This window comes from Oncorhynchus masou, chromosome 18 (assembly GCF_036934945.1).
Source record: "Oncorhynchus masou masou isolate Uvic2021 chromosome 18, UVic_Omas_1.1, whole genome shotgun sequence".
Taxonomy (NCBI): domain Eukaryota; kingdom Metazoa; phylum Chordata; class Actinopteri; order Salmoniformes; family Salmonidae; genus Oncorhynchus; species Oncorhynchus masou.
Window position 1 is genome coordinate 54835430 of NC_088229.1, and position 13651 is coordinate 54849080.

Genomic DNA, 13651 nt, shown 5'->3' on the forward strand with positions numbered 1-13651 from the left:
AAACCGAAACAAATAAAATGAAACGCAGCCGAACGTGATCAGAAATCTTAACGAGCAAGCAATCCGCAGCAATGAAGAATTGAGTCCGTGCGCGTTCACAAGAGGGGGGAGGGGGGCTTATAGGCACAACACCGTTATTAATATTAAGGAAAAATTAGTTTCACAGTCCGTCAATTCAGTCATTGAGTCTGAAATAAATACTTCGCTAACAAGTATTTCCATGTGCTTACACGATTGATATTATTGACTGTCATTTTACCTAAATTATATCAACAGCGAGTATATGTTTAAACCGTTACTGTAGCTAAAACACCTACACGCTTCAAGGAGCCGGCAAGTTAACGTTACATACAACAACGTTGTCCAGAGTGAATGAAGATCACTTCCAGTGAAGAAGATGACAATGCAATAAACATAACTGATTACAATACAAGTCTAGAATGACAGAAAATACTAAATAATTGGTCATGTCTTATCCGATAATTTACCTCGCTTTCACTGTAAAATAGCTAGCTACGTCCAAATTCGCAGTTATGTTTATTTGAACTAATAGCACAAACTGCGAGAGCATCGAGTTAAGGAATTCAGAAGGGGTGTGGGTGGCATTGATGGAGTTCGATGCGCCATGAGTTTGTGCTATTAATACTGGGTTGCCGCTCAGTAGTGGGAATAGTCCATTCTGTCTGGACAGACGAGCATTGATCAACATCATTATTAATATGGTTATGTAATCCAGGAGCACTTTGACAGAGCTCAGGCATATTAAATCACCCTATAGCCCATGTACGGCCCACTACAACTTCATTTTTTGAATGCAAAATGCAACCACTCTACTATGGGTTTGGGTTGTGCGCTCTCTTGGGCAGCGTTTACACACGACAGACCTATTTAGATCCCCCCCCCCCCCCCCCCACACACTAATTGGTCTTTTAAGCAATGACACTAGACATTATTAAATCGGATTTTTACCAGAGCTGATCTGATTAGTCAAAAGATCAATTAGTGAAAAAAAAAATCAGAATTGGGCTGCCTGTGTAAACGCAGCCAGTGGTTCCCCCTCCCTGTTCTATTCAGACCGAACACATTGCATCACACTTGTTGTTTACATTGCATAAACAGTCTCAGAATCTAATTGATCTGACTGAATTTGGTGGGAGTTCGGGGTCATGTCCGCAGCAGACTGTCGATGCGAGGTAGCTAGCACACCCTGTCTGTCGAGCACGCAGATGGATTTAGTCCACCCATCTCTGGTCTTTCATCGATGACTCGCGAATGCTAGCTAATTGTGTAGCTAATTCAATCTAATGTTAACCAATGTATCGCAAGTTTTATTATTTCAGCGGCAGATGAAGGATTTCGACATTCAATCGCCAAAACAAATTTCATATTAATTAAACTTTTTTTTAAAACTTTTTTTTTACCAAAGAAGAAAGGCCCTTTTCCAAAGAAACTACAACAACAACCCTCGAGCTGGGAGTTGCTTGTGCATGGGCTACAGCTTGCAAGGCGGGCTTGGAAACCCCGAGGATTCTCGGCCTCCTGGTGTTCGGAGGGAAAGAGAAGTCACCTGAAGTCAACAGATGGACAATGCTGAAGTGGACGTTTTTTGGGGGTGTTTAAGTGTAGGGTCTTTTTGAGAGACAACGGGACATCAGCATCGCCTGTGCTCGAGGGACTGAAAGACCCCCCCCCACGGACCTTGCAAGCGATAGCGCGACAGGTAAACAAAGTTGTTTCGACTGACTACATACGTTAGCCAGCCTCCTCAATAACTAACTATAGTTAGCCTAGCTAGCTATTAAAGCAGTGCTTTAGACAGAGTAACGTAATTGTAACTACTAGTAGCCAAATTTAAGTAGTAATACTTTTTTTCCATTCCTACAATCAATATGTGGCTGTACTAGCGGGTGTTAGCTAACGTTATGTATTATAGCTAACTAGAGTAGTTAGCACTGACTTGGTTAGCTAACTTACCCACAAGTTACGGACCTGGCTGAGGTTCGTTAGGTTAACCGTGCATTGGAAACTGAAATGTCAGATCTAGTTAGTTAGCCTAACTAAGAACATGGCAAATGCTATACACAGCAGACCACCACAGTGCCACACCATGCTGTCTGGTGTAGTCTATGTGAGTGCCACACCAGACAGCATCCTCAGACAAAAAAGTAGTAGCGATAATGTCATACATTGCTTTGTCAATCATATAATGATTAGTTTACCATAATCTCTAGTGGACAGATGCATTTAGCTAACACAATCGAGCATCTGACGCAATAACACGATATTTTAGTTCTGGGTTTGAGAGTACCATCTAGGTAACTATATAGTTATCAAACTAACTACAAAACTTGTATGCATGTTTGATGCGAAGAGAGGGTGAGTGGATGTTCTAGCTACATACAGTACCTGTCAGAAGTTTGGACACCTACTCATTCGAGGGGTTTTCTTTATTTGTACTATTTTCTACATTGTAGAATAATAGTAAAGATATCATCACTATGAAATAAGAAAAACCCTTGAATGAGTGTGTCAGCTTTTGACTGGTACTGTATGTTTTAGGATTATTTGTCTTGGATACATTTTTAGCCAGGTGGATCATAACAGATTAGACCGTGTTTAGACAATAAAACATTAGTCATAAGAAATTTGCCCTCGAAATTATCTTGGGCACAGGGCCACAAGAAATGGTTTGTTGAAATCTCAATGGTAAACAGGGTTGCCAGTTGTAGCTAACAATTCTAATCCAATGACCATTCAAAACCTGCCCAAAGGGGCTGATAACGAGCTAAATTGCCACATTTTATACAATAATTGTTTTCCCATTACGGTATTTAGCCAGTTAAGGAATACCAACGTAACTTGTACCTACTTTAGAAGCAAAATTAGGTTTTCATCAAAGTTATAATTCTTGTGAACTGACATGACATAATATACTAATTTGAGTATATCGCAAGAGAAAAGATCATTCACCCCGTTTAAACTCACCAGGTCATTTTCCATCAATGGTTGTTGATTTAACTCGTTTCACTGCTATGATCACTGCTATAATTAAGCAATAAGGCATGAGGGCGTATGGTATGTGGCCAATATACGATGGATATGGGCTGTTCTTAAGAATGATGCAATGTGGTGTGCCTGGATACAGCCGTTAGCTGTGGTATATTGGACAGTCTCACCTACTGTTTAAGCTAGCTTTCCCAATTCAACACCTGTGATTACTGTATGCCTCGCTGTATGTCTCTCTCAAATGTCAATATGCCTTGTATACTGTTGTTCAGGTTAGTTATCATTGTTTTAGTTCACAATGGAGCGCCTAGTTCCACTCTTCATACCCCTGATACCTCCTTTGTCCCACCTCCCACACATGCGGTGACCTCACCCATTACAACTAGCATGTCCAGAGATACAACCTCTCTCATCATCACCCAGTGCCTGGGCTTACCTCCGCTGTACCCGCACCCCACCATACCCCTGTCTGCGCATTATGCCCTGAATATATTCTACCATGCCCAGAAACCTGCTCCTCTTATTCTCTGTCCCCAATGCTCTAGGCGACCAGTTTTGATGGCCTTTAGCCGCACCCTCATACTACTCCTTCTCTGTTCCGCGGGTGATGTGGAGGTTAACCCAGACCCTGCATGTCCCCAGGCACCCTCATTTGTTGACTTCTGTGATCGAAAAAGCCTTGGTTTCATGCATGTCAACATCAGAAGCCTCCTCCCTAAGTTTGTTTTACTCACCGCTTTAGCACACTCTGCTAACCCTGATGTCCTTGCCATGTCTGAGTCCTGGCCACCAAAAAATCTGAGATTTCCATACCCAACTATAACATATTCCGTCAAGATAGAACTGCCAAAGGGGGAGGAGTTAGCCTGCAAAGTAATGTCATACTTTCCAGGTCCATACCCAAACAGTTCGAACTACTAATTCTGAAAATTACTCTCTCCAGAAATAAGTCGCTCACTGTTGCCGCCTGCTACCGACCCCCCTCAGCTCCCAGCTGTGCCCTGGACACCATTTGTGAATTGATTGCCCCCCATCTAGCTTCAGAGTTTGTTCTGTTAGGTGACCTAAACTGGGATATGCTTAACACCCCGGCAGTCCTACAATCTAAGCTAGATGCCCTCAATCTCACACAAATCATCAAGGAACCCACCAGGTACAACCCTAACTCTGTAAGCAAGGGCACCCTCATAGACGTCATCCTGACCAACTGGCCCTCCAAATACACCTCCGCTGTCTTCAATCAGGATCTCAGCGACCACTGCCTCATTGCCTGTATCCACTACGGAGCCGCAGTCAAACGACCACCCCTCATCACTGTCAAACGCTCCTTAAAACACTTCTGTGAGCAGGCCTTTCTAATCGACCTGGCCGGCGTACCCTGGAAGGACATTGACCTCATCCCGTCAGTTGAGGATGCCTGGTCATTCTTTAAGAGTAACTTCCTCACCATTTTAGATAAGCATGCTCCGTTCAAAAAATGCAGAACTAAGAACAGATATAGCCCTTGGTTCACTCCAGACCTGACTGCCCTCGACCAGCACAAAAACATCCTGTGGCGGACTGCAATAGCATCGAACAGTCCCCGCGATATGCAACTGTTCAGGGAAGTCCGGAACCAATACACGCAGTCAGTCAGGAAAGCTAAGGCCAGCTTCTTCAGGCAGAAGTTTGCATCCTGTAGCTCCAACTCCAAAAAGTTCTGGGACACTGTGAAGTCCATGGAGAACAAGAGCACCTCCTCCCAGCTGCCCACTGCACTGAGGCTAGGGAACACGGTCACCACCGACAAATCCATGATTATTGAAAACTTCAACAAGCATTTCTCAACGGCTGGCCATGCCTTCCGCCTGGCTACTCCAACCTCGACCAACAGCTCCGGCCCCCCCGCAGCTCCTCGCCCAAGCCTCTCCAGGTTCTCCTTTACCCAAATCCAGATAGCAGATGTTCTGAAAGAGCTGCAAAACCTGGACCCGTATAAATCAGCTGGGCTTGACAATCTGGACCCTCTATTTCTGAAACTATCCGCCGCCATTGTCGCAACCCCTATTACCAGCCTGTTCAACCGCTCTTTCATATCGTCTGAGATCCCCAAGGATTGGAAAGCTGCCGCAGTCATCCCCCTCTTCAAAGGGGGAGACACCCTGGACCCAAACTGTTACAGACCTATATCCATTCTGCCTTGCCTATCTAAGGTCTTCGAAAGCCAAGTCAACAAACAGGTCACTGACCATCTCGAATCCCACCGTACCTTCTCCGCTATGCAATCTGGTTTCCGAGCCGGTCACGGGTGCACCTCAGCCACACTCAAGGTACTAAACGACATCATAACCGCCATTGATAAAAGACAGTACTGTGCAGCCGTCTTCATCGACCTTGCCAAGGCTTTCGACTCTGTCAATCACCATATTCTTATCGGCAGACTCAGTAGCCTCGGTTTTTCGGATGACTGCCTTGCCTGGTTCACCAATTACTTTGCAGACCGAGTTCAGTGTGTCAAATCGGAGGGCATGCTGTCCGGTCCTCTGGCAGTCTCTATGGGGGTGCCACAGGGTTCAATTCTCGGGCCGACTCTTTTCTCTGTATATATCAATGATGTTGCTCTTGCTGCGGGCGATTCCCTGATCCACCTCTACGCAGACGACACCATTCTATATACTTTCGGCCCGTCATTGGACACTGTGCTATCTAACCTCCAAACGAGCTTCAATGCCATACAACACTCCTTCCGTGGCCTCCAACTGCTCTTAAACGCTAGTAAAACCAAATGCATGCTTTTCAACCGATCGCTGCCTGCACCCGCATGCCCGACTAGCATCACCACACTGGATGGTTCCGACCTTGAATATGTGGACACCTATAAGTACCTAGGTGTCTGGCTAGACTGCAAACTCTCCTTCCAGACCCATATCAAACATCTCCAATCGAAAATCAAATCAAGTGTCGGCTTTCTATTCCGTAACAAAGCCTCCTTCACTCACGCTGCCAAGCTTACCCTAGTAAAACTGACTATCCTACCGATCCTCGACTTCGGCGATGTCATCTACAAAATTGCTTCCAACACTCTTCTCAGCAAACTGGATGCAGTTTATCACAGTGCCATCCGTTTTGTCACTAAAGCACCTTATACTACCCACCACTGCGACTTGTATGCTCTAGTCGGCTGGCCCTCGCTACATATTCGTCGCAAGGCCCACTGGCTCCAGGTCGTCTACAAGGCCATGCTAGGTAAAGCTCCGCCTTATCTCAGTTCACTGGTCACGATGGCAACACCCATCCGTAGCACGCGCTCCAGCAGGTGTATCTCACTGATCATCCCTAAAGCCAACACCTCATTCGGCCGCCTTTCGTTCCAGTACTCTGCTGCCTGTGACTGGAACGAATTGCAAAAATCGCTGAAGTTGGAGACCTTTATCTCCCTCACCAACTTCAAACATCAGCTATCTGAGCAGCTAACCGATCGCTGCAGCTGTACATAATCTATTGGTAAATAGCCCACCCATTTTCACCTACCGCATCCCCACAGTTTACATTTATTTACTTTTCTGCTCTTTTGCACACCAATATCTCTACCTGTACATGATCATTTATCAATCCAGTGTTAATCTGCAATATTGTAATTATTCGCCTACCTCCTCATGCCTTTTGCACACATTGTATATAGACTCCCCCTTTTTTTTCTACTGTGTTATTGACTTGTTAATTGTTTACTCCATGTGTAACTCTGTGTTGTCTGTTCACACTGCTATGCTTTATCTTGGCCAGGTCGCAGTTGTAAATGAGAACTTGTTCTCAACTAGCCTACCTGGTTAAATAAAGGTGAAATAAAAAAATAAAAATAAAAAAAATAAAACCCCCCGGGGTGGAATGTAGCCTAGTGGTTAGAGCATTGGGCCAGTAACTGAAAGGTTGCAGGATCAAATCCCCAAGCTGACAAGGTAGAAATCTGTTAACCCACTGTTCCCCCGGTGCTGAAGACGTGGATGTCAATTATGGCAGTCCCCCACACCATTCTGAGGGGTTGGGTCAAATGCAGAAGACACATTTCAGTTTCAACTGAAACTGGTTACCAAAACACTTATTTTTACTGCTCTAATTACGTTGGTAACCAGTTGATAATAGCAATAAGGCACCTCAGGGTTTTGTGATATATGGAAAATACACAACGGCTAAGGTCAGTATCCAGGCACTCCACGTGTCGTGCATAAGAACAGCCCTTAGCCGTGGTATATTGGACATATACCACACCCCCCTAGGCCTTATTGCTTAAATAAGTCCCTTTTGCGCATGTGCATGACTAGATAAATCCGACAGTTATAAATGTTCTATTTTGCGAGATTGACTTGTCATTTCAATAGGCATAGGCTACAGGCAAAAATCTGGGTGTATGATTGTAATTCAACTTTGCCTTGGTTTGCTTAGATAGATGCAGGTAGCCTACAGCCCTTGATAAGCCTACATCAGTCTACAGTAACCCAGGCAAGATGTCAACTGAATGATCTATCAGCCTGCTTAGTCCAAATTAAGACTCATTTATTCAAAATTAATAGTTTGGCGATTTCAAGGTAAGAAATGCTTGTTTCCCAATAGCAGCCTGCTGGAATAGGCTGTTGATGGGGTTGTAATTTCAATCACTGAATTAAATATTAATGATATGTTTGATCTGAATATGCCAGTATTTAGATTAGATTTTTTACCTGTAGCCTATTTGGACTGTTAAGTCAATCTAATGCCTTCTAACAATTGCACATAGAGTTTTGATAACTTCCAATTTAATTAACTAAAACATGGTTGTTAATAATTGCATAATAACACAAGGCTAATGTAATATTACTCTCAAGTTATAGGCTATTTATTAAATCAGTTTGATAGCTCCAGGTAGGCTACACAAGTGGCACAAATTGATTTGCTAGGACTCGTCAAGTCAACATTTTTATTGTTTGAAATGGTAGCCCTGCTCACCATTCACTCAGCAACAGCCTCACCGCCTGATAGTCAGCAGCACAGTGAAATATATATATATAAAAATGTTACATTATTGAGAAATGCCATGGTGGGCGCTGTGAAACTTATAAGTAGCCCAAAAACCCGTAACCCGCGACCAATACATTTTTCAAAGTAGCCCAATTTTGCAGGAAAACTGCTAATGTAGCAACCCTGACGGTGGAGTTCATTTTACATGGCCTGGTGCCCCGGGAGGACCAATGGAATGTTCTAAAATGAACAAACTCTGCTACATCAGGCCATGTCAAATGAGCGCAATTAAATTGATGGCCTGCACATGCGCAGGGTTCGGTGCGAGACGACCATTAGACCCGAAGACATGTTTCTGCGCATGAGCTTAGCAAGCCAACATCTCCATGACATCACCTACAAGTGTGATCGGGGATTCATATTGAAGAAGCAGCTTCTGCCTAATTTTTTAAATTTTATTTTACCTTTATTTAACCAGGCAAGTCAGTTAAGAACACATTATTTTATTATTATTATTTATTTTCAATGATGGCCTGGGAACAGTGGGTTAACTGCCTGTTCAGGGGCAGAACGACAGATTGGTACCTTGTCAGCTCGGGGGTTTGAACTTGCAACCTTCCGGTTACTAGTCCAATGCTCTAACCACTAGGCTACCCTGCCGCCCCATTCTATCTTCATACTGTACAGTCTTTTATACCAGTGTTTTCGTCATAATACCCATAAAACCTAGCGGTCAAATGCGGAAATGGGTCCAATCGTTTCTTCAAAATACATTTTTCCCATAGGGGAGTTTAGTACTTACAACAAGGTCTTTTTCATGAACACTTTCCCTAGCTTGATGTTTTGACAACCGTGTAGTTGCTAGACGGAAGCCACTCTTCAGTAAAAGCACATGACAGCCTGCTTAGAGTTTGCCAAGATTCTCTAGACTAATGAAACCAAGATTGTACTCTTTAACTAACACATTCTCGCTCCTCTCCGTAGACATGATGGAAGAACTGCACAGCCTGGACCCTCGGCGGCAGGAGCTGCTTGAGGCTCGCTTCACAGGAGTCGGAGTGGCCAAGGTCTGTCTCTCCATTCAATTGTGTCTGCATCCATTCTGTGTGTGTGTGACAGTGCTGCCCTGGCATCCAGTTTGCATTTTATCAATCATCAGCTGTCTCAGCAGCACTCTGTGGCAAGGCACTCCACCGGTCACACACCACACACATGCACACCCACCCACCAATGGAATAGTCCGCAAGACAAGGAGCCCACACTGCTTGATGTTACCAAGGGCCAGTGTTGCTAATTAAAGTTCACTCCAACCCCAAATTAATAGGGGAGACAGACTTGTACCATATTAAGTCACACCTACTCATTGTGTTTTAATTTGTTTTGTTTTATTTACTATTTTCTATATTGTAGAATAGTACTGAAGACATCCAAACTATGAAATAACACAAGGAATCATGTAGTAACCAATAAAGTGTTAAACAATTCCAAAATGTATTTGAGATTCTTCGAAGTAGCCACCCTTTGCCTTGACAGCTTTGCACACTCTTGGCATTCTCTCAACCGTCTTCATCCGGAGATGATTTTCCAACAATCTTGGAGGAACCACATATGTTGAGCACTTGTTGGCTGCTTTTCCTTCACTCTGCGGTCCAACTAATCCCAAACCATCTGAATTGGGTTGAGGTCGGGTGATATCTGGAGACGAAGTCATCTGATGCAGCACCATCACTCTCCTACTTACACAGCCTGGAGGTGTGTTGTGTCATTTTTCTGTTGAAAAACAAATGATAGTCCCACTAAGCACAAACCAGATGGGATGGCATAATGCTGTGGTAGCCATGCTGGTTAAGTGTGCCTTTGAATTCTAAATAAATCACTGACAGTGTCACCAGCAAAGCACCAACACACCACCACCTCCATGCTTCACAGTGGGAACCACACATGCAGAGGTCATCCATTCACCTACTCTGCGTCTCACAAAGACATGGAGGTTAAACCAAAAATCTCAAATTTGAACTCATCAAACCAAAGGACAGATTTCCACCGGTCTAATGTCCATTGCCCGTGTTTCTTGAACCAAGCAAGCCTCTTCTTATTGGTGTCCTTTAGTAGTGGTTACTTGGTAGCAATTTGACTTTGGAGGCCTGATTCACGCAGTCTCCTCTGAACAGTTGATGTGTCTGTTAGTGAGGCTGGGTACTCTAATGAACTTATCCTCTGCAGCAGAGGTAACTCTGGGGCTTCCTTTCCTGTGGCGGTCCTCATGCGAGCCAGTTTCATCATAGCGCTTGATAGTTTTTGCGACTGAACTTGAAGAAGCGTTCAAAGTTCTTGCAAGGTCCGGCATTGATTGACCTTCATGTCTTAAAGTAATGATGGACTATTGTTTCTCTTTACTTATTTGAGCTGTTCTTGCCATAATATGGACTTGGACTTTTACCAAATAGGGGTATCTTCTGTATACCACGCCGACCATGTCATAACACAACTGATTGGCTCAAACACATTAAGAAGTAAAGAAATCCCACAAATTAACTTTTTAACAAGGCACATCTGTTAATTGAAATTAATTCCAGGTGACTACCTTATGAAGCTGGTTGAGAGAATGCCTAGAGTGGGAAACACTGTCAAGGCAAAGGGTGGCTACTTTGAAGAATCTCAAATATATTTTAAATTGTTCAACACTTTTTGGTTACTACATTAATCCATGTGTTATTTCATAGTTTTGATGTCTTCACTATAATTCTACAGTGTAGAAAATAGTAAAAATGAAGAAAAATCCTTTATTGAGTAGGTGTCCAAACTTTTGGCTGTGTGTGTGTGTGTGTGTGTGTGTGTGTGTGTGTGTGTGTGTGTGTGTGTGTATGTACGTACGAAATAGGAAGTTTACATACACTTTGGCTGGAGTCATTAAAACAAATTTTTCCACCACTCCACAAAATTTCTTGTTCACAAACTATAGTTTTGATAAGTCGGTTTGGACAAGTAATTTTTCCAACAGTTGTTTACAGACAGATTATTTCACTTAATTCACTGTATCACAATTCCAGTGGGTCAGAAGTTTACATGCACTAAGTTGACTGTGCCTTTAAACAGCTTGGAAATTCCAGAAAATTATGTAATATCTTTAGAAGCTTCTGAAAGTCTAATTGACAACATTTGAGTGAATTTGAGGTGTACCTGTGGATGTATTTCAAGGCCAACCTTCGAACTCTGTGCCTCTTTGCTTGACATCATGGGAAAATCTAAAGAAATCAGCCAAGACCGTAGAAAAAAATTGTAGACCTCCACACGTCTGGTTCATCCTTACGAGCAATTTCCAAATGCCTGAAGGTGCCACGTTCGTCTGTACGAACAACAGTACGCAAGTATAAACCACGCAGCCGTCACACCGCTCAGGAAGGAGACGTGTTCTGTCTCCTAGAGATAAACGTACTTTGGCACGAAAAGTGCAAATCAATCCCAGAACAACAACAAAGGATCTTGTGAAGATGCTGGCGGAAACAGGTACAGAAGTATCTATATCCACAGTAAAACGAGTCCTATATCGACATAACCTGAAAGGCCGCTCAGCAAATAAGAAGCCACTGCTCCAAAGCCGCCATAAAGCCAGACTACGGTTTGCAATTGCACATGGGGACAAAGATTGTACTTTTTGGAAAAATGTGTCCTGGTCTGATGAAACAAGAATTGGTTTGGCCATAATTACCATTATGTTTGGTGGAAAAATGGGGAGGCTTGCAAGCTGAAGAACACCATCCCAACCGTGAAGCACTGGGGTGGCAGCATCATGTTGTGGGGGTGCTTTGCTGCAGGAGGGACTGGTGCACTTAACAAAATGGATGGCATCATGAGGGAAAATGTTGTGGATATATTGAAACAACGTCTCAAGACACCAGTCAGGAAGTTTAAAGCTTCGTCACAAATGGGTCTTCCAAATGGACAATGACCCCCAAGCATACTTCCAAAGTTGTGGCAAAATGGCTTAAGGACAACTATGTCAAGGTATTGGACTGGCCATCACAAAGCCCTGACCTCAGTCCCATAGAAAATGTGTGGGCAGAACTGAAAAAGCGTGTGCGAGCAAGGAGGCCTACAAACCTGACTCGGTTACACCAGCTCTGTCAGGAAGAATGGACCAAAAATCACCCAACTTATTGTGGGGAGCTACTTGACAAATTTGACCCAAGTTAAACAATTTAAAGGCAATGCTACCAAATACCAATTGAGTGTATGTAAACTTCTGACCCACTGGGAATGTGATGAAGTAAAACATTCTTTCTACTATTATTCTGACATTTCACATTCTTAAAATAAAGTAGTGATCCTAACTGACCTGAAGACAGGGAATGTTTACTCTGATTAAATGTCAGGAATTGTGAAAAACTGAGTTTAAATGTATTTGGCTAAGGTGTATGTAAACCTCCGACTTCAACTGTATGTATTTGTGTGTGGTTTAAATACATTATTGTGTGATACTCATTTTGTTAACCTGTCTTACACACAGTGCCTTCAGAAAGAAAGTTAAAAAACATGTTTTTATAAATTTTAGTGAATGTATTGAAAGTGAAATGCATAAATATCTCAATTAGATAAGTATTCACACCCCCGAGTCAATACATTGCAGAAGCACCTGGCAACAATTACAGCTGTCTTTTTTGGTTAAGCTCTTAGAGCTGTGCTCATGTGGATTATACAATATTTGCCCATTATTCTCTTAAAAATTCTTCAAGCGCTGTCAAATTGGTTGTTGGTTTTTGCTAGAAGACCATTTTCAGGTCTTGTGATAGTTTTAAGTAGATTTGAGTCTAACCTGTAACTAGACTATTCAGGAACATTTACTGTTTTTTTTGTAAAGCAACTCGTGTAGATTTCGTCTTGCATTTAGGTTATTGTGCTGTTGAAAGGTGAATTAATTTCCCAGTGTCTCATGGAAAGCTGACTGAACCAGGTTTTCATGTAGGATTTTGCCTGTGCTTATAGCTATATTCTGTTATTTTCATCCTAAAAAACTCTATTCCTTGCCGATGACAAGCATACCCATAGCATTATTCAGCCAACACCATGCTTGAAAATATGACCAGTGGTACTCAATGAAGTGTTGTTTTGGATTCGCCCCAAACATAATGCTTTGTATTCAGGATGAAAAGGTTATAAAATAAATAAGAAATACATTTAAAACTTCAGTCTAACACAACAAGATGTGGCTAAAGTAAAGGGGTCGGAGTACTTTCTGAAGGTATTGCAGGACAGAAGGGTTTAACATCCATTTTCTTGTTGACCAATGTATTGTTGTTTCCTCCAGGGTTCTGGAATAAATGAGTCGTCCAACCAGAGCCTGTGCAGCGTGGGCTCTCTGAGCGACAAGGAGCTGGAGGTCAGTATGACTACATGCGTGTGCCAGGGGCGGCCTTATTTCTAGTACAGCAGATTGGCTGACTGTCATTCATGTTCCATTCAGTCTAAGTTTAGGCTACTACATGATACTCAAATGTTCCCTATACCCATCATGAGGTCCCTACAACAGGTAGAGAGAAACATTTGAGTAATCCAGGCAGCGACACATTCAATACCACCTTGCACACTCTTCCCTGCATCTAACTGGTCTAGTGTGTAATCATTATTCCAACAGTTTGCAAGGAAGTCAATGTACCCAGAGGGGGACGAAAACTAG

General features: G+C 43.0%; 1 protein-coding gene across 1 annotated transcript in view; it reads left to right on the plus strand.

Moving 5' to 3' along the window:
- Positions 1 to 1050: 1050 nt before the first annotated feature.
- The window catches only part of LOC135504840 (serine/threonine-protein kinase tousled-like 2), a 28844-nt gene continuing 16243 nt past the window's right edge, over positions 1051 to 13651 (plus strand). Inside the window, exons 1-3 of the mRNA XM_064923733.1 lie at positions 1051 to 1720; positions 8962 to 9044; positions 13283 to 13354. Coding sequence (XP_064779805.1) covers positions 8964 to 9044; positions 13283 to 13354 — 153 coding nt within the window. The 5' untranslated portion in view covers positions 1051 to 1720; positions 8962 to 8963. The remainder of the gene's footprint in view (positions 1721 to 8961; positions 9045 to 13282; positions 13355 to 13651) is intronic.